The sequence below is a fragment of the Cynocephalus volans genome, chromosome 8 (genome assembly GCF_027409185.1).
Source record: "Cynocephalus volans isolate mCynVol1 chromosome 8, mCynVol1.pri, whole genome shotgun sequence".
Classification (NCBI taxonomy): Eukaryota; Metazoa; Chordata; class Mammalia; order Dermoptera; family Cynocephalidae; genus Cynocephalus; species Cynocephalus volans.
This window is the reverse complement of record NC_084467.1, coordinates 74270140-74297195: the sequence shown is the minus strand read 5'-3', so window position 1 is coordinate 74297195 and position 27056 is coordinate 74270140. Positions and strand designations below refer to the sequence as shown.

Below are 27056 nucleotides of genomic sequence, written 5' to 3'. Positions count from 1 at the left end.
CTAAAATTGAACACATTAATAGTCCTTTCTCTTACCCTACCCAGACTTATCTTCTCCTTAGTCTCCCAGACTCCTGCAGTCACCTCTCCATGGCATCCCTGCCCCTGGACTTTCCTCATTCTAGGAGGTCTTCTGTGTGCCATCAGTTCCCTGTTGGAAACACAGACCTGAACACGCCAGTCCTCTGTTTGGAATTTTTTACTAGTTTCTATTTGTGGGCTGCATTAAGCCTGAAGTATGTAGGAGACCTAGCAAGGCCTTTTGCAGCACAGTGCAGATGCTCCCCCTCTCCTCAGGCTCAGCACCATGTCTCCCCAACACTCAGGGAGCAAATCCTTCCCTTCCTCCTCTCACTGGTGAACCACTCAGCCTTCAGGCCTAGTTCAGAGGGTCACTTTGCTTGTGCAGCCCACCCAGCTCTACCTCAGGGCGTTATTACATATCTTGGTTGTGGCTACTTGTTAGGCAGAAGTTGTTGGATGGCATTAGCCATGGTTATCCCTCCTTCAACACTTTCTCAACTCTGGCAGTCAGTTTTTAATGTGCTAAAATTACCTGGATCCATAGATGGAAAAGCTACAGTGAAACCATTCACTTAGCAAAAGTTTTTGAGCCTGTGCTATGTCCCAGTCCCTTCCATATATTGCTGGTTATAACATATGACTGCCACAGTTCTTTCAGAAAGCAGTATGGTAGACTTTAGCCTTTAGAATGTTAATAGCTTAGACGCAATAACAGGAAAAAACATTATGCATAGAAATGTTTACTACATTTTTCTTTATAATAGCAAACATTATTGGGATGTCCAGTGGCAAGGAAATAGTTAAATTTGGCATTTCCAAGGAATTGTCTTATATAACAAACACTTTGTCAGTGTGAATAACTTAAGAAAATGCTTATGGGAAGTAGGGGAAAAAGTCAGGATCCAAAATTGTTAGATAATATGACCACCAATATGTAAAAAGTGTATAGGAAAAAACTGAGGGAAATGTCAGGAGATTATTTTTGAGAGTGTGGAGGAAGGTTTTGAATAATGTTTTTCTACTTCTTGTTGGTTCTAGGTGTCTTAAAAGGTTACTATGCTACTAATGGCAAAAACAACCTTAACAAAACAAGCTAACTAGGTACCTCTCTGCTTTCTAGGATACTGTATCTCAGAAACTAAATTTATTTCCTCCTTATAGTTTGAAAATCTGAACACAGTTGCTGAGTGCCTGTTTTCTCTGGTCAACGGTGATGACATGTTTGCAACCTTTGCCCACATCCAGCAGAAGAGTGTCTTGGTGTGGCTGTTCAGTCGTCTGTATTTATATTCCTTCATCAGCCTTTTTATATACATGATCCTCAGCCTTTTTATTGCACTTATTACAGATTCTTATGACACCATTAAGGTAAGTAATTATCAGTATTTGCTGTCCCCCAAACTACTGAAAATTCTACATAGATTGAAACATAGGAAAATACTGCCTTTTTCACTTATGTAAAATATTACAATTTTATTTAGATTTTGAAGTTTTGTAGAAAATTGTTTTAGATGCTGGAGATTAATTTTAAATGTGCGTTTAGGACATTGTCCCTGTTACCTAGACCAGGGTGGATTGGTTTGGGGGTGTGGTGGGAAAGAAAAAGGAACTGGGTAAGGTTGGTGGTAAGGGGTTTAGTGAATCGAGCAGTCAGGCTACTGGTCTCAGCAGTGACAGATGCACCTGCCTGTGTTGCTACCTGAAGCTTAGGTTCTGAGTAGGAGTTTCAATGGTAAGAGGTGGCTGCCACCTTGACAACTGTATAGATACTGGCATACCTTACACTGGATGATACAGCCACCTCCATGGTGCAGATTTCTTTTAAATGATGAAAGGTAAGGCTCCTGTGGCTGTTTAGTTTCCCACTTTCCTGAGCCACCTAATGGGTTCTGTATCCTTTCAGACTGGGCCCATTTAACTGATTTGTGTCTTGAAGGAAGTTTGCTTCCTTGGGTACTGGCACCTCCACAGCAGATGGTCATGTTTGGAAAACTGTTTCAGGACCAGTGTCTGAGCAACCAGGGTGCCATGTCTGTGCCGTTGGAAGCTGTCCTCTGCTTAACCCCTTCTCAGACCAACTCAGGAGAAAGCTAGTCCATTGGAAAAACTGCTGAGCACTTTTTTAGTGTGTGATTAGTGTTGAGGTGGGAATGGGTGGTTGGCTCTAGCAGCAGAGCATGGCCTGGAGAGAGAAGAGCTGCACACTCATGCCTGGTAGGTTCATGTCTTTGATGTGGCAGTGTCCCCATGGGTGGGCCAAGCCTCAGTGTTGAGGAGCATGACATCACTAAGTGTGAGGGGAGGGGGTCTCAGGGTCTTTGTGCCTATTTGGAAGAATCTATTGACTTCTGTCCCACTGAGTGACCAACTTCCATAAGAGTAGAAGAAATAGAGATTGCTTCCCAGGTAGATTCTGCAGGAGATATCTTCCAGGGAGATTGGCAGTGTGTGGAGAGGGGGGTTTTATCTGGTCTTACAATTAGCATTAAAGCTTTAGACTATTTCCTTTATTCTCTTTTTTTAACACACCTCTCCCCTGCTCCACCCTGGCTTGCTTTCTGGAGTTTTCCTTTGGATTGTTCTCTGTTCCCATGGTGGCCCTTGGCTTGGTGTTCTAGGACTGACAGATTGATTCATCATTGTTAATATCAGTTTTTGGATCTGAGCTAGCAATGTGGGAGAGATTTATTTTAGAAAAGGTGGGTTTTGTTTGTTGACAAAGGGAGCAATTTCTCATGCTCAATAAATAAGGTAACAACATTGTGTACTTTTAAAAGAAATACCAACAGAATGGGTTTCCTGAAACCGATCTGCAGGAATTCCTGAAGGAATGTAGTAGCAAAGAGGAGTATCAGAAGGAGTCCCCGGCCTTCCTGTCCTGCATCTGCTGTCAGAGGAGGTCAGTATTGTGTTTAATCTCCATGCTTTGCTGCCTTAAGAGTCAGTCCAAGGTTAACACTACACTCAGAAATCAACTTCTTGTGGGAAACAATTCATCTTGGTTTTCTTTCCTCCCACTGAAATTGGCTTTAGAAATGAATTGTGTACTTTAAACAGGATTGTATAGAAAGCTACATGATGTGATTGAAATCTCTTAGGAACATTATGAGACTATGATGAGAAGGCATGGACTATGTCCCTAAAATCAAGAAGCTGAATTCTTCAGTGGCAAAAGTAAGAGGTCAAAGCTCTTAGTTTTAGAGGTGGAGTGCTGGAAATGTCAAAGGCATTTTCTCTTTTCGCAGTATGCAGTCAAATAACCTTTCTTGAACAGAGCAGGAAGTGTGCTTGAGAGGAGGCTGTACGTGCCCTTGTTGGACACCCACATCAGCAGCTCCTCGTTGACCAGCTGTGTTTTGCTTGCTCTTTGTCAGGACACAGGAAAATGGTCTAGACCTCAGTGGAGAAGGCATACCACACAGTGGTTTGGAGACTAGAACAGGGGTCAGATGAGGACAGTTTTCTTCAATGTGTCCATGTTTGTTTTTCTCTGAAGTCAGGGGTGGGGATTTTTAACTAAAAGTATACCCTACCCATGTTTTTTGGAGAAGGATTCTCTAAACGAAATTTCTAAAGGAAGATGGGAGAACATAATTGCTACTTAAAAGCACAGGATATATTTTTCTGTTAATCAATTTGTACCGCATCTTGGGAGTTGAAATGATATGATTGAGCATATCCAAAGGATGTCTGGTAAATATGAAATGAGGTCTTCTGAGAAGAGTTAAGTTTTCAAAATCACATTTCATCCTCTCAGAGCATTAAATTGTTGCTGTGGAAGCTGGAGTAAAGGGAAATTAATTTTCTTAATAGGCAGCTCCCTCCTAAGAAGCACCCTGTATAGGGAAAATCTCTCAAAGTTGCTTTTCTATTATGTAGTTAACTGTAAGGGAAAAAAATTCATCAAAGAATATAGTTGTAAATTTGAAAAGTAACTGATAGATCCTTGGTGTTTGGCCCTTGGTTTGTACCACAAAAAGACCTAAGAGGTTGTTAAATGTTTTCTTGTGCAGCCATATGGAACGAGTAAAAGATGTAAGGAGTAGACTGTAAGACTTATTGATAAAACCGGATCTGAACAGTGAGGAAAAGAGAGTAACATTATCAGACAGTTGGCCCTAAGGTGTGCTAAGGGTTGTTGAGAAACCTGGTGTGAAGGAAGGCCTGCCCATCATGAGGAATGAAAGAATTAGGGAACAAGAGAGTCCACCAGGGAGATCAGCTGAAGAACTAGGATGAGGATATCAAAAAATAAAGACAGGGACTGGCTGGTTAATTCGGCTGGTTAGAGTGATGTCATAACACCAGGGTCAAGGGTCTGGATCCCTATACTGGCTAGCCTCCAAAAAACCAAACAAAGAAATCCAAACAAACAAAAATATAGAGGCAGAAGTGGCTGTTACCACGTTTGGCTAAAAGACAGTCATGGGTAAAGTCATCTAGAACAGTTTCAGTGACATCATCAGACCAAAGCCTAGATCCCAGGGGTTTTGGATTGACCTGGCAGAGTGTAAATGAAAGGTCATAGACCCTGATGGAAGAAAATGGATTGTAATGGAGCCTCGAGAACAACTGATGGCTTTGACTCCTTCAGAAATTAAGTACACCTTGATATGTTTAAAAACTAGGAACAGAGGAATGGGAGTAAAATTGAAGAAGTCTATGGATGGAGAGTAAATGTTGGAGAAAGACCTCACTGAGGTCACGTGAGGAATAGCAGCACTGCAAAGATTGGTGTCTGCTCTTCCTGTCTGGTGACCATGATAGACAACACCCATCTGTCCCAGCTCTGCCTCCTGCAGAGCATGGATGTGTCACTCTTTCAACAAAGCAGTCCAGCAATCACCACACATTGATCCTCCTTCAAATTGCTGACAGAGCCTCTACCCTGATCCTCAGAACAGCTGGGTTTTCATTTTGTACCCTACCATTAACCAAGTGTGTCCTGTGACCTCTCCTAAACCTCTTGGCTCCCCCAGTGTCATCTGGGTGGGCCAGATGAGCTAATCCTAAAGCGATGTGGTTCTTTGGAGAGAGATGTTTGGTTGAACAGATGCAGAGTTAACCTTTTTCTTTCTCTACCATAGTGAAGGAGGAAAATTGGCTGTTCTAACCACTGATAAGGCTTTGTGAGAGAAGGGGGACAGAGGGTCTTGAGAGGGATGGCTCCTCACAGTCTGTTTCCAAAAGCATCTACCCACATCCCAAATAATGTAAATTACCCTTTTAATTTTTCTTTCGCTTATACACTTCATGCATATGTCTGTGTGTACCTACAGAATACAGAGGATTCCTATTTCTCCTCAAGGTTTTTTGAATCATTGCTCTCTCTTTTTTTCTTTCTTCCTCCCCCTTTCTGTCACAGGAAAGGAAGCGATGACCACTTGATACTTATTAACTAAAGACCTTCTGTTAAAAACAATTAAATTTCGGGCCTCCTTATCCAGTGGCAAAGCGGAGAGACCCCAAAGGGCCGGGACCAGCAGTTCCAAAAGAACTGTCTTCATTAATTGTGGAGTGGGGAAGAGCACTGACTGCCAGCTGGCTGACCACGATTGGAGTTCTGAAGTTACTTTTTATAAACTTGGATGATGAAGGATAGACCATAGGCTACTCCTGGGCATTAGTGCAATTAAGCAGTGATAATGAAATTCTCTATTAGTCTGTTAATTTATGACATGATAATGTTGGGATGGAAAAAAAATCACATTTCATAGAGTGGAAAACAATGATGTTTAATCCCATTTATTTAAAGATATGTGTTTATCATCAAATAAGGATTTGTTTTAAAAGTGATTCCTGGGTTTTGAGACATTTGTTAATTCATGGTCTGCTCAGAAATGAAGTTGGTTGCAGTACCAAATTAGAGAAACCACGCTGGAGATCTGTTAAGCCATTTAAAGATCATACATAAGCCAAGAAAAAGACCTCTTGCAATGGACATTTCTTGGCCTATTTTCCTGTGGGATTTCTTCTTTAGCACGACCAAGAAACTGTTGGCATAGTCAGTGGGATGAATAGGAAATGGAGTCATTTGGATACCTTGTCACTTGTGCTAATTGTTGATTGTACACACATGGCATATGGAAGTAAACTGTAGCAGTGGTCATTTTAACAACTGAACTCCACAGTGGTGGGGATTTACCTTTGTAAAGCAATGAAATATGCTATATTTTTTCCCCAAATAAATTTATTTTTATCATACCATATGGCATTACTACCGTTTTTTTAAAATGTGGTGTCTCTTAACATCTACCTAGTGAAAAATTCAGGTCACATTTCTATGAACTACACAGTCTCCAAAAGGGATTTCTCACTTTCTTAAAAGCAGTGAAAGAGATATAGGGCCTAGTATATAGAAGTTATTCAGTAAATATTTATGATAATAACTTGAGAGATTAAGATTACTTTATGCATAGATTTATTTCATACCTGAGCTATCTCAGGGGTTAATTATTTTAAATTTATCTGTGAAGAGTAGGATTTGAACTAAGCACAACCCTCATCCCAGGACTGTTCTTTTTCCCTGGCCTCAGTTGTGCCCCTCCTCCCAGCCCCTACCCAATTTTCCTTCTTGTGTACCCCTCCTCTCCTTGCCCCCACTCTTTCCCTATGTGCCAGCACCAAATCTAGTCTAGGCAGGGAAAATTATCCAGTTAATACCATTCTCTTGGTCCATTTTGTGTTGCTATAACAGAATACCTGAAACTGGGTAATTTATAAAGAGGGATTCAAGAGGGATCCTCCCCCATGACTCAAACAGCTCCCAACACTGCCACATTGGTGATCAGATTTCCACATGAGTTTTGGCGGGGACAACACATCCAAACTCTATCAACCATTAAAGTTTGTAAGAGAGTAAATGACTTGTGTCTACACACAAAATAGTTGGCTAAAATTATCCTTTCAGTTCTCTTGCTATTTTTTGTTATTTTTAAAAAAGAAGGTTATGTTTGATTTTTAAACTCAGAAACATTAAACTGGTGGTTCTGAGATCATTTTCATGGCTCCAGAATCAGGTATGTAATTAGACCAGTTATTAACTTCTGAGAATATCCCCATACTCGTATACTTAGTTTTGTCTCTGAACAGAATTGCTATTAAAGCCTCTTGCTTATTCTGCAGCCATGACTAGAAGATTAATCATTGTCTTCCATGTTCATGTTCCCTTTTATTTCATTTCCCTACAGCAAGAGTAAACAGTTTCAGGAAGAAAAATCTTTTTCAAGGTTACTCTGTATCTGAGGAAACATTGTTTTCTCCCTTTTTAATAATTTTTTTTCACCTTTTAGTTATTTATTTATTTATTTTAATTTTATTTTGTCAATATACATTGTGGTTGATTATTGTTGCCCCTTACCAAAACCTCCCTCCCTGCTCCCTTTCGTCCCTCCCACCCAACAACGTCCTTTCTGTTTGCTTGTAGTATCAACTTCAAGTAATTGTGGTTGTTATAACTTTTTCCCCACCCTCCTCGGTTTTTGTGTGTGTGTGTGTGTGTGAATTTATTTATTAATTTTTAGCTCCCACCAATAAGTGAGAACACGTGGTATTCCTCTTTCTGTGCCTGACTCGTTTCACTTAATATAATTCTCTCAAGGTCCACCCATGTTGTTGCAAATGGCAGTATTTCATTCGTTCTTATAGCTGAGTAGTATTCCATTGTGTAGATGTACCACATTTTCCGTATCCACTCATCTGATGATGGACATTTGGGCTGGTTCCAACTCTTGGCTATTGTAAAGAGTGCTGCAATGAACATTGGGGAAGAGGTAAACCTTCGACTTGATGATTTTTTTGAGAATTTTTTCATATGTCTGTTGGCCATTTGTATATCTTTCTTAGAGAAATGCCTACTTAGCTCTTTTGCCCATTTTTTAATTGGGTTGCTTGTTTTCTTCTTGTAAAGTTGTTTGAGTTCCTTATATATTCTGGATATTAATCCTTTGTCAGATGTATATTTTGCAAATATTTTCTCCCACTCTCTTGGTTGTCTTTTAACTCTGTTAATTGTTTCTTTTGCTGTGCAGAAGCTTTTTAGTTTGATATAATCCCATTTGTTTATTTTTCCTTTGGTTGCCCGTGCTTTTGGGGTTGTATTCATGAAGTCTGTGTCCAGTCCTATTTCCTGAAGTGTTTCTCCTATGTTTTCTTTAAGAAGTTTTATTGTTTCAGGGTGTATATTTAAATCCTTAATCCATTTTGAGTTGATTTTAGTATACGGTGAGAGGTGTGGATCTAGTTTCATTCTCCTGCATATGGATATCCAGTTATCCCAGCACCATTTGCTGAAGACGCAGTCCCTTCGCCAGTCAATAGACTTGGTGCCTTTGTCGAAGATCAGATGGCAGTAAGTGTGTGGGTTGATTTCTGGATTCACTATTCCATTGATCAGTGTGTCTGTTTTTATGCCAGTACCATACTGTTTTGGTTATTATAGCTTTGTAGTATAGCTTAAAGTCAGGTAGTGTTATGCCTCCAGCTTAATTTTTTTTGCTCAGCATTGCTTTGGCTATGCGTGGTCTTTTATTATTCCATATAAATGTCTGGATAGTTCTTTCCATATCTGAGAAAAATGTCTTTGGAATTTTGATGGGGATTGCATTGAATTTGTATATCACTTTGGGTAGTATGGACATTTTCACTATGTTGATTCTTCCAATCCAAGAGCATGGGATATCTTTCCATCTTCTTGTATCCTCTCTAATTTCTCTCAGCAGTGGTTTGTAGTTCTCATTATAGAGATTTTTCACATCCTTGATTAACTCAATTCCTAAGTATTTTATTTTTTATGGTGGCTATTGTAAATGGGCAGGCTTTCTTGATTTCTTGTTCTGCATGTTCACTATTGGAGAAAAGAAATGCTACTGATTTTTGTGTGTTGATTTTATATCCTGCTACTGTGCTGAATTCATTTATCAATTCCAATGGTTTTTTGTAGAGGTTTTAGGCTGTTCAATATATAGGATCATGTCATCTGCAAACAAGGACAGTTTGACATCATCTTTTCCAATCTGGATGCCCTTTATTTCCTTCTCTTCTCTGATTGCTCTGGCTAGTACTTCCAACACTATGTTGAATAGGAGTGGTGAGAGTGGGCATCCTTGTCTAGTTCCTGTTCTTAAAGGAAAAGCTTTCAGCTTTTCCCCATTCAGGATGATATTGGCAGTGGGTTTGTCATATATGGCTTTAATTATGTTGAGATACTTTCCCTCTATACCTAACTTATGGAGGGTCTTTGTCATGAATGAGTGCTGAACTTTACCAAATGCTTTTTCAGCATCTATAGAGATGATCATGTGGTCCTTGTGTTTGAGTTTATTAATATGGTGTATCACATTTATTGATTTGCGTATGTTGAACCAACCTTGCATCCCTGGGATGAATCCCACTTGATCGTGGTGAATAATTTTACATATGTGTTGCTGTATTCTGTTTGCTAGTATTTTGTTGAAGATTTTTGCATCTATGTTCATCAAGGATATCGGCCTGTAGTTTTCTTTTTTGGTTATATCTTTACCTGGTTTTGGTATCAGGATGATGTTTGCTTCATAGAATGAGTTTGGGAGATTTGCATCCGTTTCAATCTTTTGGAATAGTTTGTAAAGAATCGGTGTCAATTCCTCTTTGAATGTTTGGTAAAATTCTGCTGTGAATCCATCTGGTCCTGGGCTTTTCTTTGTTGGGAGCCTTCTGATAACAGCTTCAATCTCCTTTATTGTTATTGGTCTGTTCAAATTTTCTACATCTTCATGGTTCAGTTTTGGGAGCTTGTGTGTGTCCAGAAATTTATCCATTTCCTCCAGATTTTCAAATTTGTTGGCATATAGTTGTTTATAGTAGTCGTGAATGATTCCTTGTATTTCAGATGAATCAGTTGTAATATCGCCTTTTTCATTTCTAATTTTTGTTATTTGAATTTTCTCTCTTCCTTTTTTTGTTAGCCATGCTAATGGTTTGCCAATTTTATCTATCTTTTTAAAAAACCAACTTTTTATTCGTTGATCTTTTGTATTGTTTTTTGGTTTTCAATTTCATTCAGTTCTGCTCTGATCTTAATGATTTCTTTCCGTCTGCTAACTTTAGGTTTGGATTGTTCTTGTTTTTCTAGTTCTTTAAGGTGAAGTGTTAGGTTGTTCACTTGCCATCTTTCCATTCTTCTGAGGTGAGCATTTAATGCAATAAATTTCCCCCTTAATACTGCTTTTGCAGTATCCCACAGGTTTTGGTCTGATGTATCATTATTTTCATTAGTTTCAATAAATTTTTTGATTTCCTGCTTTATTTCTTCTTGGACCCATATGTCATTAAGTAGAATGCTGTTTAATTTCCATGTGTTTGTATAGTTTCCATAGTTTCGTTTGTTATTAATTTCTAGTTTTAATCCATTGTGGTCTGAGAAGATACATGGGATAATTCCAATTTTTTTGAATTTGTTGAGACTTGATTTGTGACCTAATATGTGATCTAACCTGGAAAATGATCCATGTGATGGTGAGAAGAATGAATATTCTGAGGTTGTTGGATGGAATGTTCTGTAGATATCTGCCAATTCCAATTGGTCTAGTGTATTGTTTAGATCTTGTGTTTCTCTGCTGATTCTTTGCCTAGATGATCTGTCTAATATTGACAGTGGGGTGTTCAGGTCTCCTGCTGTTATGGTATTATTGTCTATTTCCTTCTTTAGGTCTAATAGAGTTTGTTTTATAAATCTGGCTGCTCCAACATTGGGTGCGTACATATTTATGATTATTATGTCTTCTTGATGCATCAGTCCTTTTATCATTAAGTAGTGTCCCTCATTGTCTCTTTTTATGGTTTTTAGTTTAAAGTCTATTTTGTCAGATATAAGAATAGCTACTCCAGCTTGTTTTTCTTTTCTGTTTGCATGGTAAATCTTTTTCCATCCTTTCCCTCTTAGTCTATGTGAATCTTTATGGGTGAGGTGGGTCTCTTGTAGGCAGCATATAGTTGGGTCCTCCTTTTTGATCCAGTCAGCCAGTCTGTGTCTTTTGATTGGGGAATTTAAGCCTTTTACATTAAGAGTTGTTATTGAAAGGTGTTGATTTATTCCTAGCATTTTATTGGTTGTTTGGTTGTCTTAGGTGTCTTTTGTTCCTTGCTTTCTGATTTACTGTTTGTTTTCTGTGTTTGTTGGTTCCTTAGGTTGTAGATAGCGTTTTTGTTTGTTTGTTTTCTCTTCCTGAATGCCATTTTTATTATACTAGTGGGTTTTGATTTTTCTTGGGTTTTTATGGCAGTGGTAGTTATTTTTCAGGAACCAAACCCAGTACTCCCTTGAGGATTTCTTGTAAGGGTGGTCGTGTGGTAGTGAACTCCCACAGTTTTTGTTTGTCTGAGAAATATACTATTTGCCCTTCATTTCGGAAGGATAGCCTTGCAGGGTCGAGTATTCTTGGCTGGCAATCTTTGTCTTTTAGTATTTTGAATATGTCATCCCATTCCTTTCTAGCTTTTAGGGTTTGTGATGAAAAGTCTGATGTTAGCCTGATTGGGGCTCCCTTATAGGTGATTTGACGCTTCTCTCTTGCAGCTTTTAAGATTCTCTCTTTGTCTCTGAGTTTTGCCAATTTGACTATGACATGTCTTGGAGAAGGCCTTTTTGGGTTGAATATGTTTGGAGATCGTTGAGCTTCCTGGATCTGAAGATCTGTGATTTTTCCTATACCTGGGAAGTTTTCTGCCACTATTCTGTTGAATATGTTTTCAATGAAATCTCCGTTTTCCTTCCCTTCTGGAATACCCATGACTCAGATATTTGAGCACTTACGGTTGTCTGATATCTCTCTCAGATTTTCTTCAATGTCTTTGATTCTTTTTTCTTTCTTTTTGTCTGCTTGTGTTATTTCAAACAGCCCGTCTTCAAAATCAGAGTTTCTCTCTTCAACTTTGACAAGCCTCCTGGTTAAACTCTCCATTGTGTTTTTTATTTTACTGAATAACTTCTTCGGTTCTGAAAGTTCTGCTACATTTTTGTTCAGGACATTGATTTCCTTGTACATTTCCTCTTTCAGGTTCTGTATACTTTTCCTCGTTTCATCATGATGTCTGGCTGAGTTTTCTTGTATCTCATTCAGTTTCCTTAGAATTATCACTCGAAATTCCTTGTCAGTCATTTCAAGGGCTTCTTGTTCTCTAGGATCTAGAGTTTGAGATTTATTAACTTTTGGTGGTGTATTTTCTTGATTTTTTGTATTTCTGGTATCTTTTTTTTGATGTTTATTCATTGTGGCAGGGGGTTTCACAGTCCACCGGTTTGAGACTATCGACTAACTAAGATGTTGCTGTGGTTGCCAATTTCGTATGGCTACCTCCGTGACTGCTCAGTTGGCCTCTTGTGCCTTGTGTGTGTGGTTGCCTCGGATCTTGGGCCTCTCCGGGGAGCCTCCTCTCTCGTCAGCTTGGACTCTGCTGGGCTGCTGGATCACCGGGTGGTACCGCAGGGTGTGTGGTCTCTGCTGAGCTTCCACTTCCCATGCAGGACTTCTCCCTGTTCTGTGCACTCTGGCCCAGGCTGCTGGATCACGCAGTGGCGACCCCACAGGGTGTGTGTTTTCTGTCGAGTCTCCGCCTCCGTAGCCGAGACTACTACTAGCCGAGACTACTACTCCCCACTCTTTGCACACTAGGCTGGACTGCTGGATCTCGCCAATGATGTATTTCTACAGAAGTTAAAGAATAAGCTTGGTTAATACCAATCCAAAGAGTGCAGAAATGATGAGTTTCAGAGCCTAGGAAGTCCTAAGTCCAGGGAACACATCTGGTGAGTCTTCTTTGGTGGTGGCAACAGTGACCCAGGGGTCCAGCTTATCACGATGCTTGGCTTGAAAGCAGTCCTCATTTGGTATCAAGAGGTCACCATGCTATTGCCAAGAATAAGGCAAATCTTCTTCCAATTCAGTTGACCAATAAACTCCCTGGCCTTCTACCAAGCAATGTATTTCATAACACAGCCTTTGAGCAGGTGAACAACCCTGAACCTTATTTGGAGAAACAGGATTCTCATTTCCTCAGCTATGTCAGTGCCTAGATGATAAACGCCGCTCATTCTCGAATTCTCTCAGCTTGCGAGACTCTTTCCCCACCTCACTCAGTACACTCGCAACTCTAGCAAAATAAGAGTACGCACGCTGCTCGCGCGGGCTCAAGCTTTTCCTTCCCCTAATAGGGCGGAACTCCCTTTTTAATAATTTTAAACAATTGTCACTTTACCAACTGTATTATCTGTTTGGATATTCCTGAACGATGTTGTCTCATGACTGCTAATAGACACATCTGAGACAACCCATTTTCTCTCTTACCCTAGGCCTCCTCTCAGAGAGTTCACCATGAAAGTTAGGAGATGCATTCTTTCTGCCTACTGGCTCCATCTGGGATCTCCAACCCTTGTAGAATTTGCCTCCTTGGCTTGCAGTGACACAGTCAAAGCCAGATGCAACATCCTTAAGCTTGTTGACTTGAGATGGTAGGAAAGAGTGCTGACATGGGAGCCATCTACACAGACTTGAGTTAAAATTCCAGATTAACCTAGACAAGTCACTTTCCGCCTCTAAATTATAATGATAAACCTCAATAAACTGAGATTGTCATTTAAGTCACATAACTCATGCAAAACCTGGCATTGCATTGAAACCTGAGCCTTTCTTTTGATTCTCTTCCATGGGACCAAATCCTCTGTTCTGCCTAGTATTTCCCTCCCTCCCCTCAACTTCTGGCAGTCACTGATCTTTTTACTGTCTTCATCGTTTTTCTTTTTCTAGAAATTCCTGTAGTTGGAATCCTGCAGTATGTAGCCTTTTCAGACTGGCATCTTTCACTTAGTAATATACACTTAAGGTTCCCCCATGTCTTTTCATGGAATTGCTTTTTAACAGGCATTTGGGGACACCATTTATCTCTGACCTCACAAATGAATAGCTGTGGGGCTGCTTCTTATCTCACAAAGATGGAGAGTAAATGTCTGTGGTTGGTGATGTTGACCAATCTTTCCACAATGCACTGGCAGGCTGATGCTAGCTGCTCTCCTTTGCCCAGGCCCTGCCCTCCATCAATGAAGAGCCTCATTTTCTGTCTTTCCATTTAATCTTGTTCCCTTGACAGAGAGTGAGTTTAGGGTGGGTCAACTTCTAAACTTATGCACTGTTGCCATATGACCTCAGACCTTGCACAATGAAGTCCTTTGGGATCTTCCCCATAGGCTGGACATACAAGCACTCTCTCCGAGTTCTTTGCAGTCGTTTGCTTTCAGCATAAAGGGGCTACCTGTGAATGGGAGCCTGTAGGATTGTTAAACATGCTCTGTCTTGGACAAAATAGCCTATTAGCAATGGGAAGACAAATCAATTCTCAGTGTAGACACTCAAGTTGTTAGTAAAATGGCCATGCGTGGTTATAGTTTTCCTTACGAGCTCATTGGCAGCATGTGATGCTGCAAACCAGTGTGTGACAATGATGGCAAACGCTTCTCTTGCCACTTATCTCTGCCAGGGAACCAGGGAGTGAATGAGAAGCTATGAGTTACGTCCGAATATTTCCACATCACCTTCCATAACAGGGACAGCGAAACTCCAACTTCTAAAGAGCCCTGGGAGCTATTGGCTGTGGCGAATAGGGGAGACAATTTATTAGTGTGATATATGTTTCTTAGTTTCTAATGATACATAAATTATCCCATGAGCCATGATACATATGGTTTAAAGAGAATTTTAAATGAAAGTAATTTTTTTTTTCTAGCAACACTAATTGCCTGGCAGCAGTAAATTACTCATCCCCTGATGCCTGTGGACTGTGGTCATTACTCTCTCCTTGAGGTTGAGCGAATTTCCCCCAAGAGGAATGTTTGCTCTGACAAAGTGGATTTACATTCTTACTTGTGAGCCTGCATGCTAGGTCTACAGAAGGGGGCATGATTGATGCCTTTCAGACCTGGCACCATGTGTTTGTACTGTCCTGTGTGTGTTATCTATGATGACCAGACAGTGAGTTGGATTTTTAGCTCTTGGTTTGCCTTTGGGGGAAAATCAGAGCACTGCTATCAATATTTAATATTCTTCAGCTGGGGGGTTTTAAACGTAGACTTAGCTAAGAAGCATGGAAGTCTCCTACATGACAAGTGAAGCCAGGAAGTAATAAGCACCATTAATTTTGGGAAATACTAGATAACTACATGATGTGTAGAAGGCAAATGATGATGTTATTAAAGACCATTAATTCAACACATACTTGTTGATTTCCAGTACAGCGCTAGGTACTAAGGCACAAGGAATGAATGACAAGATCCCTGTCCTTACAAGTTTGGCCCTTAATGAGAGACAACCACATAAAAAGCAAGGATAATACAAGGTCAGCCCAATACTGTATGAAAGCAGAATGGTTGGAGCTCCTGCCTCCCTTACCTGTCAGCTAAGCCTCCTGAGGAAACTAGACACAGCTAGAATGAGACTTGAAGAAGAATATCTTGTATTTGACCGGATGGCCACGCCAAAGGGGTTTCTGGATAAAGGAAACAGAATAGCAAGGCTTGAACATCTGAGAGAGAACCTGGTCAGTTAGGAAGAATATGCTTTGGGGTAGTCAGAATATAGGTTGTGAATTGAGGAAAATTATAGAAGATGAGACTAGAGACATGACCAGAAGGCTGCAAGGAATGTGCATGCCATGGGAGGGCTTTAGATCTGGGAGCTCTGTGACAAGAAAAGGCAGAAATGTGGAGGTTGGATGTAGGTGGAGAGAGGTAAGCAAAGAAATCAGTTACAAAGCTGATGAAATCATCCAGATTAGAGAGAGAGGGAGGGAGGGAGAAAGGGAGGGAGGGAGAGAGAAAGAGAGAGAAATGCTGTTACCATGTAATTAAACATGGTAACAAACACCAAGAGAAATTTGCCTGAAAATTGTCTCTAAGGAATATACCAGATTGCATATATATGTTTTATCTATCTGTATATATTTTTCTTTCTCAAAAGACTTTTCTGCTAAATACCGTCATTTTCTTAAGAGTTCATGCTTTTGAACATGTATTTGGAGGGGAGGGTCTCCTTTCATAACTTCTATTATTGAGAAGTACATGTTCGGCTGAATGGGTTAAATACAAATGTCTATCACATAGATCTTTCTTCCCACAATTTTAAGAAGCATATTCAAGATTTCCTGTTTCAGGGCCGGCCCGTGGCTCACTCGGTAGAGTGCGGTGCTGTTAACACCAAGGCCATGGGTTCGGATCCTATATAGGGATGGCTGGTTTGCTCACTGGCTGAGCGTGGTGCTGACAACACCAAGCCAAGGGTTGAGATCCCCTTACCGGTCATCTTTAAAAAAAAAAAAAAAAAAAAAAAAAGATTTCCTGTTTCTGCACCATCCCTCCCTACCCACCCCGACAATCACACACCCTGAAGTACTCTGACCTTGACCAGCTTCAGTTTTGCATCTACAAGACTGTAGGTGTAACCAATAACAAAGTCAGCCTGATGTGTATAGTCTGAAGCTTACAGACTGCACAGGGGCATTATGAAGACTCCATCCCACCTCAGCTCCCTTCCGGTGACCGCCATCAAGATTTGGGAGTGGAGACTGACCGGTGCACTCACTGGCTGAGTGCCGGTCACGAAAAAACGACAAAAAAAAAAAAAAAAAAAAAAAAAAAAAAAAAGATTTGGGAGTGGAAAAAAAAGGGGGGGGGCCGGCCCGTGGCTCACTCAGGAGAGTGCGGTGCTGATAACAACAAGGCCACGGGTTTGGATCCCATATAGGGAAGGCCGGTTAGCTCACGGGGTGAGCGTGGTGCTGACAACACCAAGTCAAGGGTTAAGATCCCCTTACTGGTCATCTTTAAAAAAAAAAAAAAAAGATTTGGGAGTGGGATTGCGGAGTTTAGAACTGAGTGCGGGAAAGGAGGGCATTAGGAGTAAATGCTGAGAGGAGCTTAGGCTTTAGCCTCTCTTAGGGGACGGTGGTATATATGGGGGGTGTGGGGAGGTTGAGAGTTGGGGAAGGGGAGTTGATGATCGAGGCACTCAGAAAGGTTTGCTTTGTGCTTACCCCCATGACTGCCTTGCTTTGGAAGATGGCAGTGAATACAGTCATGTTAGAGGAATGTTCCTGGGCCAGAGTATCCTGAGACTACGGGGACAGGGCAGGGAGGGTAGTAAGGTCCCCACCTCACAAATGAAGAAAAGATGAAGTTGTACAAAGCCTGAGTGCACGTGGTGCTGATGTGACTCCACCCACGCAGACCCCTGCAGGGTCAGTCAGCAGTTTGTGCTGAGAACAACCCCGATGCCTCCTTCCAACTTTGCCAGCCTCTGATGAGCGCATGCAATGAGGATCAGAGGTGGTAAATTCCTAACACTTCCTAATGTGTAGAACATGTGGATGGCAGGGGCAGGAACAACACCGCCAAGGGTTTCCTCAGCTCTCTAAGTAGGAGGTCAGGGGAACCAGGCTGGGCGTTGGAGGTGAGAGAGAATTCTCATGGGCCTGCAGTCTGACCACAGAGCAGGGAACCCATCTCCAACCCTGGGGGGGCGGGCACACTGGGCAGCTTGGCATGGACTGCTGGAGGTTAAGCTCTCTGCAGCATGCTTAGAGGGCCGACCCATGGCCTTAAGGCAATCCACCCCAGCATAGAGACACTGGATGACTATGAAGGGAAAGCATCATTATCCATAATTATTCCTGGACAATAGGACCATCAAGTCCTGGTCCGATCTCTGGGATTTTTCAATGAAAATCTATCATATGCCTCCAGATATGATAATATGATGCTTTGAGAAAGATACCACAGTGCTTCTGCAGTGTCCTGCCAAAAATGCATGACCTGAATCTAGTCATGAGGAGCATCAACAAATCCAGATTAAGGGACTATATGTAAATGCATTTCAGCTTTAAGCCAGACTAACATGGATACCGCTTCTCATATTTTTTCTCTGGAAGGTCAAGTTATTGGAACAACTTTTAAGGAACCATAGTAACAGATGGAGGAAGGGGTGGGTGGATCAATGATGATTCTTCTAGATTTTTATCTCTCTCGCATAAACAGTTCCACAGTCTATGTGGAAAAGATGAGCACACAGGGAAGAGACAACAGGCAGATAGGGAGGTTTGGAGGTGGGGGTGGCTCATTGGACAATGACATCACTTCACCCCCACATGTTTCCCTAGGCCTAGGGAGGCCCTGACCTTTAGCTCTTATGCAAAACACTCAAAAGTTTTTGCATTTACATGATTGAGACAAAAGGGTTGACATTTACTGTTCTGCGTTAAAAATGAAGCAACAGGAGCTGGCTGGTTAGCTCAGTTGGTTAGAGTGTGGTTCTAATAACACCAAGGTCCAGGGTTCTCACCACTGTCCACGGTTCCACCAGCTGTAATGGCCAGCTGTCAAAAAGACAAAAAACAAAAAACGAAGCAACAAAATGGATAAAACCCACCGGTATATATCTCTTCCCCACTGGCATTTTCAGAGAATGGTAATCCATTTTCACAGTGGGCAGCTTAGAAGGTAAATTATTGAGATGGAAATGGATACAAGCAAATGAGCCAATATCATCAGCCAGTATCATCAGGAGTGAGTCTTAAAAAAATAACTGTTCAGCACCTTACAGCCATGTAGCCAAATAAATTCCAGATGGATTAAAGACTTAAATGTGAAAAATTAGGCCTAGAAAAGAACTAGAAAAAAACCCCAGATGAATGTTGGTTTGATCCTAGGAGATGAGAAGGGCTTTCTAAGTTTAAAGCTGCAAATAAACCATAAAAAAGAAGGGCCAGCCCTTGGCTCACTTGGGAGAGCGTGGTGCTGACAACACCAAGTTGAGGGTTAAGATCCCCTTACCGGTCATCTTAAAAAAAAAAAAAAAAAAAAAAAAAACCAGCCAGACACCAAAAAAGAAAAAAAAAAAAAAAACCCAAATAGATTTTACAAACAAAAAAATTCAGAAAGTTAAGAATGTAAATGAAATTTTAAAAGCACACTGAAGAAAAAAATGATTGTAGCATACGTGACTGGCTTGTTATCCTTACTATATATAAAGAATCATTTCCAGGTCTGGCTGGTTAGCTCAGTTGGTTAGAGTGCAGTGTTGATTACACCAAGGTCAAGGGTCAGCATTCCCACACAAAAAAATTAAAATACATAATCATTTTTCCGTATCCCTGGGTCCCCCAGGGCAAGACTGTGTTTTCTGTCTGTATTTAATGTGCCCAGCGGGCCGAGCCCGTGGCGCAGTTGGTAGAGTGCTGCGCTGGCAGCGCGGCGACGCTCCCGCCGCGGGTTCGGATCCTATATAGGACTGACTGGTGCACTCACTGGCTGAGTGCCGGTCACGAAAAAACGACAAAAAAAGAAAAAAAAAAAAAAAAAAAAATAATGTGCCCAGCAAGGTTCTTGGTGAGTAGCAAATAATAAATTTTTTAAAAGCTGTATTTGGTTGAATGCCTACTGTGGACATGTATTATTGCCACTCATCTTAGCAAACTTACAGGTTATACATCAGGATCTCCATTTTAACAAAGAGAAAAGTGAACACAAAGCAGGGGGCAGATCCTGGTTTCAAATCCAAAGCTTCTGACTTCAAGACCTTCTCCCTTTCTCTCTTTCTACTGCCTGCCTTCTAAATAAATACTTATTGAATGGAATTGAATGGCAGAAAAACATTTAGCCTACTTAATGAGAAATGTGACTTCTATTTTCAAACAACACTTTGTTAAAGCAACATTCCTTGAACTCAAACAATGCTGGAGCTAGTGGAAAATAATCTTTACTTTAGTGGGGAAATTGAAAGCCCCGTAGAAGTTCCCAGCTCTAACACTAAATTGCTTAGTGATTTAGACAAGTTGTTAAGCTCCTTTATGTCTCAGAATCCTTATGTGTAACACAGGGATAATAAAATTAAGAGTAGAGTACAGAGAGGTTAAGTAATTTGTCCAAGGTAACCGCCAGAGTCAGGCCCAGGCAGCTCATCTGTAGAGTTGGACAGCTCACAAGGTTGATGTAATGTCTGGGAGATAAGGGATATTAGCAAACATTGAAAAGGATAAACTGGACACATTGGGTGAATGGAGATAAAACTTAAAGTAATAAGCCTGTATTTTGTGCAAGAAGTATGAAAATTAGAGTTTAATAGAGACTGCAGATGACTGGGTGTGTGCTTCTTGACCTAGTACTAAATTAAAGAATACTTTAATTTCTATAGCTTAAAATGTATTCTGGTAGACTGACCATCCCCTCCCTCCCACCCTCTTTACAGTATACCAGTGTGTCAGTACAATTAAAATCTTATCCAACTAGCTTCTTTAAAAAAAAAAAAGGATAATTGCATCCACTAGGGTGGAGTTTCTGGCATAAGCAGCAGTAATGAATCACTAAATAGTTGTGATTGAAAAAAGATAGTCACCCTATAAAACCTGGGCTCAGCATCTCTTGTGTCTCACTGGCTAGAAGCCAGGAGAGTCAGTGTTAATAATGTGTTTTAATATCAATCGTATGCTTTTCATGCCTCGGGGCAGCATTTGGTCATTGATGAAGTCAGTGGTTGTACATGCATCTCAATTAATGTACCTTTACATTCTCTCTTTCTTTCTAATTTATATGATTGTTTTCCTGAACCATTTGACAGAAGGTTGTGTATGTTATGAAAGGGTCATAACATAAGTAGTATAAAGCAAAAAAGGGATGTTTAATACTTCAGATCGAGAATAATCTGATATAATCATAGTGCCATGGTCAAATTCAGAAACTTTAACATTGATCCATGCTGTTTATCAGATCTGCAGTCCATAATCCAATTTCCTCAGTTGTCCCAATAATTCTCTTACAGCATCTTTTCCTCTCCAGCACAGGATCCAATCCATGATCACTACTGAATTTAGTTGTCATACCTCCTTAGTTTTGTTTAATCTGGAACAGTTCCTTAGCCTTTCTTTGTCTTTCATGACCCTGAGATTTTTGAAGAATACTGGTCATTCTTTTACATGTAGCCCCTTAATCTGGATTTGGTGATGTGTCCTCATGACTAGATTCAGGTTATGTGTTTTTGGCAGAAATACCACAGACGCACTGTGGTGTCCTTCTTAGGGTATCATATCCATCCAGAGGCATATGATAGTGGTCTGGTCCTCACTGGTGACATTTATTTTCATCAACCAGTTGAGGTGTTGGCCAGCTTCTCCATTGCTATGGAGATCACAGAAATGCACCACTCAGATTTCCTGTTGTGAGGAGCACAGCTGATGGGTTGCTGCAGGTGCTGAACTTAGAATCCGCCTGTGTGGGACCGTGCTTCACACAGACTTCTCCCGGCCAATGACTGTATTAATATCTGTATTAGTCTGTTTCTGTTGCTTATAACAAAATATCTGGAACTGGGTAATTTGTAAGAAAACGAAATTTCTTGCTTACAGTTTTGGAGGCTGGGAAGTCCAAAGCCCAGGGAACATATCTGGTGAGGGTCTTATTTGGTGGTGGCTTTACAGCAACACAGACATCTCACATGGCAAAAATTGAAGAGCAGAGAGAGCTAATCTCAGTTGGCTCCTTTTAAAGCCACCAGAACCATGCCCATGACCACAATTAGTCTATCAACTTATTACTCAGTGAATGGATCAATCAATTCACTAGGGCATAATCCTCACAATCCAATCTCCTCTTTAAGGCCCTGCCTTTCAATTACCATAATAGGATCTCCCACCCTCCCAACAGTCACAGTGGGGATTAAGTTTCTAATACATAAAACTTGGGAGACACAACTCAATCCTCATCAGTATTGCAGTTAGTGTCTTTTATTTTGTTTTTTTGTTGTTTTTGCAGACTCATGTTATCCCATCTCAAGAATTCAGGGTTATGTAGATAAGATTAATGGACAAAACCGTAGCAAGGCATGGCAAGATATTTCAGTCATGCTTGCAAGAGTTACAAAACCCATTGCTAACAAAAAGCATTTCATCATACTCAGTGCTGAAACTAGTTTTCCTTTTCTTTGGCTGTACATGTAACTCTAGTTGTGCACATGTACACTGATAGAAAAGCAAATGGTGGGTGCTGGCTGGTTAGCTCAGTTGGTTAGAGTTCAGCCTTAGAACACTAAGGTCATGGGTTTGAATCCCCTTTCAGGCCAGCCACAAAAGCAGGAAAAGTGAGTGGTGAGAACTGTTTTATTGGGCCATGATTTGCTTTTATTTGTGTAAATATAAATAACTGTAGTTTTACTGTTAAAGGTTAGGCAAAGCGCACAATAACGAATCATTGAGATTTTACAGGCATGTTCAAGAAATGGTGAGTGAAACTTTTTAATACTAATAGTTCATCATGATAGCACGGATTCATAACAAGAATAATATCTTATGTTTATACGGTACTAAAATGTCTGCAAAGGGCTTTCACATATATTATTTAGTTTTATCCTCACAATAACACTGTGCTAGGTAGAGTATTATTATCCCTATTTTACACAGGGGAAATTATATTCTTTCACAAATAGAAAAATTAAAGCAAGTTAATTGAAATGCCCATGGATCTTAAGAAATGTGTATGAAACCTGGCATAAGAGGCCCTCCATTTCTGAAACTACCTACTGCTATGCCTGGAAATTTTCATTTTTTATATTTAATATTTAATATAATTGCTTATACACTAGAGTTGGTGTTCCCAACCTGCAGAGAACCCTCACTTAAATCTGTGATTCCTTTTGCTGCTCTTTGCAATCAGGTTTTAATAAATAAAATAACACAAGTACTGAACATGAATCCTTTTCCTTTGACATTGCTGACAATTTTAAGCAGGTTTACACCATTTAAATTGCCATGGTCTTAATTAAAAAGGGGAGAGAAAAGAACCAAACTTAGTAATTTTAGAACTAATTTATTTGGGAAGAGAGATAGGAAGGTGTTATTATTTTATTTTTCTAGTAAGAATACTTCTCTAAAGTTTGGAATGGAAGTTTTGAGAAAATGGTTTTATAGACAAAACCTTGCCTTGTAGCAAAGTAACTGCTGGCAGAACTATTCCTTCCGTATACGTGGTAATTCTCTTTATCTCAAATAATGCTTTTTTGCCTTCAAGTATCTTTTGTTTGATAATCATAGAATTGCACAGGCTTTCTTTTGGTTAGTACTTCTTTAGTATATATTTTTTATCATTATGATTTAAATATATCTCATTCAAATAGTTTGTAGCTGGATTTGTTGTTTCAATTGCAGTATCTCAATTTGAACCCAGTAGTTTATTTTGTTTACATTTGTTGAGCTTACTGATATATTTAGACTTATTTCTATTATCCTAATTTGTGTTGTCCATAAATCATACTTTTTTTTCTTGTTTCTCATCCCCCCTTTCCTTCTACTGGAAAGAGATGAGTTTTTCTTTATTCCCTTCAATTTCTTTTCTTTTTCTTAACATTATCCTGTCCATTCCCTTCTATTTCTTTTTTTTTTTAGTATTTATTATTAATCTCTTTCAACTTTTTACCTGACTTAGAACAACCCAAAGTTAATCAAAATTTCTATGCTACTCTTCAATAATATAAGAACCTCAGACTGTTTTTGCCTCAAGCCACCCCCCTTATCCATTTACTCTCTCTTCCCTGTTTTTCTCATCTAGCATTTTAGTTTCTTTTTCCATCTCCTTTCCCCCATTAATTGTTATTGTTACTTATTTTCTGGTACTGACAATGTCTATTCCAATTTACTGATGTCTTTATCATTTACCATGGAAAAATGCTTGTTGCAGATCACTTCTTTCTGGGTTCAGTTTCCTCTTTCTTTAGTCGCTTTTTTTTTTTTTTTTTTTTTTAAAGATGACCGGCAAGGGGATCTGATCTCAACCCCTGGCTTGGTGTTGTCAGCACCACGCTCAGCCAGCGAGCCAACCGGCCATCCCTACATAGGATCCGAACCCATGGCCTTGGTGTTATCAGCACCGCACTCTACCGAGTGAGCCACGGGCCGGCCCCTCTTTAGTAGCTCTTTTATTGAGTCTCAGTTTTTATCTGAAAAGTCTTTATTTAACCCTCAGTTTGCAATAATTCTTTAGCTAGAAATTAAATTCTATGTTGCCCAATATTTTTCTTCAACATTTTGCTAGTGATATTCCATTTTCTACTGGCCTCTAATGTTGTTGAGAAGTCTATTATCAGTCTTTTCTCACTGGTTGCTTTTAAAGTTTATCTTTAATATTTCAGTGTGTGTGTGTGTGTGTGTATGTGTGTGTGTGTGTGTGTGCGCGCACGCATGTGTGTTAAACTTAATTGTTTGAGGTAGTTGTTGTTCTTGAATCTGAAAATTTGTCTTTCTTCAATTCTGAAAAATACTAAGTCATTAGGTTTTGAAAAATATTATTTTTTTCTGCCTGTTCTCTCATACCCTTTTCTGAAACTCATTAGCTCACTTGGTTAGAGTTTTGTGCTGATAACAGCAAGGTCAAGGGTTCGGATCCCTTTACTGGCCAACCACTAAACCCCAAAAATAAAAACCTGTCGGACCTTCTCATTCTCTTTTCCATATCTCAATCTCTCTTTCATATTCTTTATCCACTTTTCTCTTTCTCCTACAGTCTAATGAATGTCTTTAGATATATCTTTGAGTTTATTAACTTCCTCTTTAGCTGTTTTTAAACTTTTAAGTGGTTCATTGAGTATCTTCTTATTTCAATAACTCAATTTTTTATTTCTAGAATTTTTTTGGTTCTCTCTATTTAAAAAAAAAAAAGACCGGTAAGGGGATCTTAACCCTCGACTTGGTGTTGTCAGCACCACACTATCCTAAGTGAGCAAACCGCCCATCCCTATATAGGGATCCAAACCCATGGCCATGGTGTTATCAGCACCACACTCTCCCAGGTGAGCCACGGGATGGGCCCTTGGTTCTCTTTTTATATTCACCTCTTTTCTTTTTAAAGTGTCTTTCTGTATTTTGAATTTCTTGAACAAGCTAGACTCAGTAACATGTGAACAGAAGATAAATTTAATCTTTCCCAAATTGCCTGTTTAAACCTGATATAGAATCTGGCCTTTTGCATGAAATCTTGGACAGGTCTCATAAATATTCTAGCTATTATTAGATAATTAGCATCTCGTGACTATATTTATTTATTTACTTATTTGGTAGTGGTTGGCTGGTAAGAGGATCTGAACTCTTGACCTTGGTGTTACTAGCACCAGCTCTAACCAAGTGAGCTAACCAGCCAGCCCTGTGAATATGTTTAGACAAAAGAACAGTCTTATTTCAGTAACTATATACCCGGTATAACAATTAAGTTTCTGAATTTCATTCAATGTTAAAACTTTGCTCCTTCCAAGGCTTGAACTTTTCCAGCTAGGAAACTTGAAGTAGGAGAGGGGAGTCGGCTTGTCTTTGGTTTTCTTTTCTCCGGCTGTGCTCCTCTAGTTGGATGCCTTAGTGTCTAGCCTGTCAAGGGGCTAGCCCAGGAGGTTAGGGGAATAGAGGAAAGGGCATATTCTATAAGGCTGGTACTATCTTGACCTGGCTTTGGGACTCTTTGGATAGCAAAGATTCAATTGCTATCTTTTCTCTTGCAGGATGTTTTCTGGGTTTCTCAGAGATAACACTCCCTACCCTCTGCCTACCAGTAGGAAACTACAGCTGCAATTCCCATGAGTCAGCAACACCTACTTACTTCTCCAGTCTTGACCCTGGGCCTCTTCTAGTGTCCCCCATGGATTACTTTACTCTCACGGAGGATTCTGCAGCCGAGTCCCCTTCAAACCAGCCTCAGACTGATGGCACACTGTGTAGATCTTGTTTGGTTCCTTGGAAACACTAACAACCTCTGTGCTGCCACAGGTGAAAGTATAGGGTGCCGCCCATGTGGCCTTCTTCCCCTCTCTGCTATCTTAGGGTAACTTAGGCACAACTCCTCATTCCAGTCCTTACACTCACCCCATCTCGAGGACAGTGCCTCTCAAACTTTAATGCACATACCAGTCACCTGCGGAATAGTGTTAAAATGCAGATTTTGATTCAGCAAGTCTGAGTTGGGAACTGAGATCTTGCATTTCTAACAAGCCAGCAGATGATGACTCTGCTGCAGGCCCATGAACCACACTTTGAGAAGCAAGGCTCTAGGGCAAGCATGTCAGGTTCTTTAAATGGCGTTCTCATTTGCTTGAGATCTGGGGGAAGCATCCTTCTCTTTTACCTGGGGTGGGGGAGATAAAACATGTGAGTATTTCAGTAAGATTTTCCAAAGGAATCTCCTTGCTTGACCTTTTCTGCTTGCACCCTTTTAGTCTAGATGAGGCAGATTGCCAGTGCCGGAAAGAAACAGTTTTGCAGTCACTTATCGCGTTTGCATAAGCGGGGTCTAGCAAGTCACCTTAGAATACGAGGTCCTGGTATCTATTTTATTGTAGCCCTTTGGGACTTCAGCCAGATCTGAAAAGGAGAGAAAGCCATTAAAACAACTTATTAGAATCATTTTATTTTTTCATTAACTTAAAGTTTTATTATGGAAATGAAAAAATATACCCCAAAGTAGAGAGAATCATAATAAATGCTGATTTTTCTGTGTGCAAATCAATGATTTTTGAAAAATCATGATATAGAACATTTTCATCACCCCCAGAAGTTATCTTATGCCTCTTCCCAGTGAATCTCTGACACTTTGATTTCTACCACCATACTTTAGTTTTGTTTGTTCTAGAACTTCATATGAATGGAAGCATGCGCTATGCACTCTTTTATTCCTGGCTTCTTGTGTTCAGCTTAATGCTGTTATCAGTAGTTCATTACTTTTTGTTAAATTGAGTAGTATTCTATTGTGTAGATATACAGTAATTCATTTATCCACTCACCTGTTGATGAACATTTGTGTTGTTTCCAGTTTTTAGCTATTACAAAGAAAGCTGCTGTGAATACTGCTGCACAAGTCTTTTTATTACATGTGTTTTCATTGCTTTCTAGTAAAGAACTGCAAGTAGAATGACTGAATCATAGGGTAGGTATATGTTTAAATTTATAAGAAACTGCCAAATAGGTTTTCAAAATGATTGTACCATTTTATAC

General features: G+C 40.0%; 1 protein-coding gene across 1 annotated transcript in view; it reads left to right on the top strand.

Annotated features, from left to right (window-relative positions):
- Positions 1 to 5425, top strand: part of MCOLN2 (mucolipin TRP cation channel 2) — a 61298-nt gene extending 55873 nt beyond the window's left edge. Inside the window, exons 12-14 of the mRNA XM_063106706.1 lie at positions 1185 to 1391; positions 2801 to 2922; positions 5389 to 5425. Coding sequence (XP_062962776.1) covers positions 1185 to 1391; positions 2801 to 2922; positions 5389 to 5425 — 366 coding nt within the window. The remainder of the gene's footprint in view (positions 1 to 1184; positions 1392 to 2800; positions 2923 to 5388) is intronic.
- Positions 5426 to 27056: the final 21631 nt, after the last annotated feature.